Source organism: Alligator sinensis, unplaced genomic scaffold, assembly GCF_000455745.1.
Source record: "Alligator sinensis unplaced genomic scaffold, ASM45574v1 scaffold871_1, whole genome shotgun sequence".
Lineage (NCBI taxonomy): Eukaryota > Metazoa > Chordata > Crocodylia > Alligatoridae > Alligator > Alligator sinensis.
Window position 1 is genome coordinate 769,854 of NW_005842746.1, and position 5,747 is coordinate 775,600.

The following is a 5,747-nucleotide window of genomic DNA, read 5'->3' on the forward strand; positions in this document are numbered from 1 at the left end:
TCCCCCGCCCCCCCCCCACCCGCCCCTAGTCCTTACCAGCTCCTAGTCCGGCTGCAGCTCCCTGCTGCAGCCACCAGGGACTGTCCAAATCAAAGCTCTCCGAATCTTTTCTGAAGATTCGGAGAGGTTTGAATGATTTGGACATTTAAATTGGTCCCCTGATTTGATTTGGATTCAGAGATTTTGGCCACCGAATCGGGCTGAATCTCCTCCAAATCGAATTACCACCTGAATCTTCGCACAGCCCTAATGGTTACAGTTTGATAATTTCCAATCCAACTATATAAAACAAGCCTTTCTTCAAGTAGGACTCTTATCACTGGAGAAAATAACCCCTGGCCATCTCTATATATAATCTGAGCATGAATTTGTTTTCTTGCAATCATAAACCTGTAAGTTTTTCCCATAACCTTTAAAATAAAAAATAATGTTTTTGTTTTGTTAAGTATTTGCAATACTTGGAGTAATCATTCCACATGCTCAAGCAATATGCACTGTCATCCTGCCCATGTACTTAGAAATACTATGGTAATGAAAAGAAAAGTTCTCAATGAAAATTCATTTGGGAATTCCAACAAAAAATGTAACAGGAAAGCAAACAGTATCTGCACCTTATGCCACAGGTTTAATTTAAAAAACAAAAACAAAACCCTCTCTTTGAACATTAACTGCTTGTTACCTCTCTCTGTTTATAAGGTCAGCACCTACAACATCCAGACTCCCAAGGGGCTGGAATGCCCAAATTCTGTTTCTGAAGAAAAGTAGGAGATATTTGTGGAGCTTTATGAATGCCTCCACAAAGCACCAAGAGCTTCTTAGGAATTTGGGCGTTCCTGAGGCACAAAAAGGAGAAGGACAGAGAAGCCAAGAAAACATGTTGAGGACATGATAAGGAGCTGGCAGAAGGGGTTTAATCTGCCCCATGAGCTGGCAGAAAAGAGAATCCCAATGAACAAGCAGAGCCTGGCTGTTACAGAAAGGACCACACAAACTGACACTGAGAAGCAGCAGCAGGAGCTCAGGGACATGATGAACAGATGTTCCTCTTGAAGACCAAGTTTCAGAGCTACTATTTGTCTTCCAACTGCTTTACTCTTGGCACTCTCCATCATACCCAGCAGCCACATGGTCCTGGTGCTACAGCAATGAAAAAAGGCAAGCGCACTTGCAAGTGTTTGCCAGCACGACTCTCAGGCACAGCTACTTTCTCTGTCTGACAGCAAAAACAACTTCCTATGAGAACCCAGATCCTTTGATCCCTTGAAGCCTCACATTTTGGTTATGCTACATTTCAGCCTCCAAAGCTCCTGAGCATACACAAAGAAAAAAGTGTTTAAGAGTCTTTCCGTCTGAACTCTTAAATTAGACTTGAATTTTCTCTCTCAACCCCACCACTTCTGCTTATACAACTGAACATGTTTTTAGTCTGGATTTTTTTATCCATGAAGAAAGATTTACCTTTAAGGAAGTTTTACTTTCTCTTATCAGTGAAGCAACTGTTTTCTGTAGAGCACATAGTACTGCCTATATGGCATGTCTATACTATGCCTGTGATGTAGTATGGACTGGAGGTTGAATTGGAGGTACAGTAATAAAGCCATTCTGGGGGTATCTTCAGCAGTCACTTTCAAACATGCCAGAGACCAAGGTCTTGAGACTGGGTGCTGGGGGCACCCTCACTGCATCATTATCACACTTTTGACTTTCCCACATGCAAGTGAGAATGGGTGAGCACCCAGAAAGGGCTTTACCAGGACATACTGGAAATGTGGTATGGATATACCCATAGACAATGAACCCACATAGGTCTGTCAGCACAAGTGTGCACATACACCATATACCTAGAGATAAACGTGCACAATTTAATACTCATATTCATTAAATACATAGACAATGATACCCTACAAAGCAGACCCACTAATCCGTCACACAGATACCTCAACAGAGATGACTGATATGCTTTATATTTAACTCCTGAAGACATACAGGGCATGCAAAACTGACATCCCACAGCTACACACCAACAAGCAGCATATGAAATTTTTTAAGACCATTTTTCAAAATAGATACACAAGGCAACCTTGGTTACATGGCACTTGGAAGGGGGGAACTGTAGGGTGCTTAAACTGTCTGGAAAGTATCTGAACCTTCACCTTGCAGCTCTCAGCAAAGCACTCCCCTTTGTTTTTGCAGATGTGGGTAGAACAGGTATAATTCAAGCAAATACTGCTTGGCCACCTCTGGCTTTCCACTTACTTCCTACGACCTACTTTTTAGGCATCTCAAAGATCTCTCTTCACTGTAATCATGCAGCTACCCCAGTGATCATTAGGGATATGGGTCTTCCGTTTCCCATGGAAAAACGGAAAAAATGTGAACTTTCCACAAGCTGGCAGAAAAGTACTTTCTGAAGTAGCATCTCAGTCTCCTCATCCTCACCTATTTTCTCTAGTTTCCGATGCAGGGAAAAAAGGGGAAGCTGTAACTGTAACTACTACTGTTGGAGCTTCGAAAACTGCTGGCAAAATGTTCCGTAACACAGCTGGGGGCAAGGGGTGACTTCTCTGCTGCAGGCAAGCAGGATCCTTAAGCTTCTGCAGACAGGCTCAACTCCCCTCTCCCTTTGACCCAACAGCAAACATCTGTTGGGTGGGGGTGGGGGCGGGGGGGTGGAATGCTCTAACTCATGGTGCTTATGAGTTAGAGCAGGGGCCACACATCTATCAGTGCCCTCTGGGTGTTTAAAATAGTGCCAGCTACCCAAAAGAAATGCATCAAGGGATAATGAAAAAGGAAGCACAGGATTTTAGAATCTGATCCTGGGAAGTTGAGCACAGAGATTTCAGCCACTCTGGTACAGGTCCCACCATGCAGAATACTCTAATGCATGGGTGTCAAACTCACCCCAAGCCTGGGGACAGATCCGGACTGTTAGGCTCTGCCTGGGCCACATCTACAGGATTAGTGGCAGCAGTGTGGGTGGCAAGTAGTGGCAGCAGAGGTCGGGGGTAGCAGCAGGTATCCACCAGCCACGGGCTGAGCGAGGCTCTATATCATACCAGCCTTAGGGGTGGATGACATGGGTGACTGCTTAGGACATCATGGTTGGGGGCACCACACACACACACACACACACACACACACACACACACGAGAAGCTGCTCAGGAGGAGCCATACCAGGCACATGTGGGGGTATGGTACCTGTTCTAATCTGGCCCCTTGCTCCCACACAGTAGCAGCACTGCCTGCCCACCTGCCTGATTGGTACACCATGCCACTATGCCTCCCCTCTGGACTACACCCTGTGCCCCTGCCTTTGCCTGCAGCAGGGCCGCTGACTTGGATGGTGGTGGGGATGCCAAAATATACATTCGCCCAGGGTGCCATTTTTCCTGAGGCCGGCTCTAGCTCAATCTGCACAGCCTTTGCTCATCCCCTACCACCAAAGGCCATGTTCATGACCCACCAATTCTACGACAAACCACACTTTCTAACCGCATCTCCAACTACTGGTAGCCCAGTGGGCCAGACAGAATGGCCTGTGGGCTATATGTTTAACACCCCTGCTGTAATACATGGGACACAAGAGCAACAGAAAGGACCATAATGTGGAAACTCAACCTCACTGCCAAGATGGAAAAACTGACTCATAGTGAAATAAAAGTCAGGTGTTCATTTGGACCCATTTTCACTGTAACACTTAGACGGAAACTTTTACAGTGATGTGTCTTACTTTAATGTAAATTCCTTTGTACAGATAAGCTCTGCTTCCTTTTTAGAATCGAAATACAGTATTGAGAAAAAAGAGATGAAGAAATTTTTTTTCAACCTAACATCCAACTCTTCTCATTTCTTCTCCCATATTTTGTTCTTTTTTCTTACGGCTCTCTAGATTTGTAGTACAGAATAAAGAAATAGAAAATCACTATTGAAACCTTACTAAACAGTCATAATTCATTCATATATGCTTTCTACTGACATCCTTGAATGCAAACTGCATTAAATACAATGCTAATTGTTCCTGTGTGAGCTTAAAAATCTCCCTGTTGTCCTTTTTGTAAAAGTTTTCCTTCATTAAACATTTCCATTTCTTCATATATCTTTATTAAAATTTTTGCAAGTGCAGTCATTACTATCTTCCTACATCTAATTACATACATTTCTAAATGTTAATTCTCTTGCCAATACCAAGACTCTTGATTTTGAACTTAAGTTTTGTCAGTCTCAAAATTTTATGACAACTGTGACCCAAACTGTGGGTCTTGAATATAAAAGGACCCACTCTGCTTCCATAAATGGGGGAAACTTCACTGAATGCATACTGGTGTTCTCACTTATGTCAGCAACAAATTCAACTCAAGATTGGTAAATACAATAATCATCTAATGATAAATTAGTCATTCCATACTAAAACAAAATCACATAAAATTAATATATTCTGGGTTCAAAAATGATATTTTATACTTGATGGACTGCAGCATCAGCCAGAAAATATCTGATCTTGGGCCACTCTTTTGAAAACCCAATTAAAATAAATGAAGGAAATGTAAACCATGACTTTATTGTTTAACAAGCCAAACAAGCTACAGAATGATGTTTCTACTGTGAGAGTTAATACCCTTAAAGGGCTACTACAGAGTGTCCTACTGAGAAAATATCTTTAAGTGTTTTAGCATCAAGCCAGTTCAAGACAGCTGTTGGAAATTGGAATCTTCCTGCAAATTGGACTATATTGATTCTCCCCTTGTGATTCAGAGTTAAACCACTGTTTCAGTGCGGTTTGAGGTTACACTAGTAGATGTACCATCTTTTAATTGAGACATAAATCAAAGACCCAGCACATTTATGGATATGACACTTTTGGCAAGAGCCAAGCTGTTAACTCATGCAGCCCTGACTAAATTGCAACTCAGGTAATTAGGAAATAAAATTTTGCTCATTTATTCTCCTTTTCTGCCCTAACTTCCCTCCTCTGCTCCCCCTCCCCCCCTCATTCAACAGGGAACAGCATTCTCCTTCATTTCCTGTTCTGACCTGTTGTTGTTTAGGGTGCTTGCACTCAGTTACACATGTAAATGCATTCTTGAAGGGGATAAGCTGATCCCAAGATGTTCCTTTCCTATTGCTAGTACTTTATGGCACTGATCAAAAATATCAATGCAGAGAACATTGGTTTCATAATGCGTGAGACATCTTTTAAGGTAGGGGGTCAAACACACCCAGGTGGGTCATCTAGCCTGCTGTCTTCTCCTGAAGCCAGAATGGTGGAGTCGGGTCAGGAATCACTCCCGTGAGGTTTGCAACCCCCTCTCAGTCTCAGGCCGCTGTGGTAGGAGGTTTTGAAACAGCACCAAGTGCAGCTGCCATTGAATTAACTATTTCCCATTGCTGGTGGCCACAGGAATCGGCAGCATTAGTAACAGGAGTTAGCAGCAGCAGTTACATTAGGGGCTGCACCAACACACATCCATGTTAAGCCCCTCGCTGCCACAAGCATCATCTCCCACCACATAAGTGCCTCTGGTGGCACTGGTGGGACTTGTGATTGTTTAACTATTAACAAGGAGGAGACCCATTGAACCAGACAGTAATTGTGCAAGCCCACTGAAGAAGCACTCTCTCTTTTGAGGCATGTATAGGCTAGTCAAATTTAAATATCTGCTAATCCTGGTGTCACGGGATGGGGTCCCCAGGGATAGCCATGATACCCCTTGGGCTCCTTGACCGTGCCAATCTTGCCCAACAG

General features: G+C 43.4%; 1 protein-coding gene across 3 annotated transcripts in view; it reads right to left on the reverse strand.

Annotated features, from left to right (window-relative positions):
- LOC102385141 (oxysterol-binding protein-related protein 6) overlaps positions 1–3,885 on the reverse strand; it is a 37,958-nt gene extending 34,073 nt beyond the window's left edge. For all 3 annotated transcript variants that reach the window (XM_025216543.1, XM_006034540.3, XM_025216541.1), the window contains exon 1: positions 3,735–3,885. In XM_025216543.1, coding sequence (XP_025072328.1) covers position 3,735 — 1 coding nt within the window. In that variant the 5' untranslated portion in view covers positions 3,736–3,885. The remainder of the gene's footprint in view (positions 1–3,734) is intronic.
- Between the last annotated feature and the right edge of the window lie 1,862 nt (positions 3,886–5,747).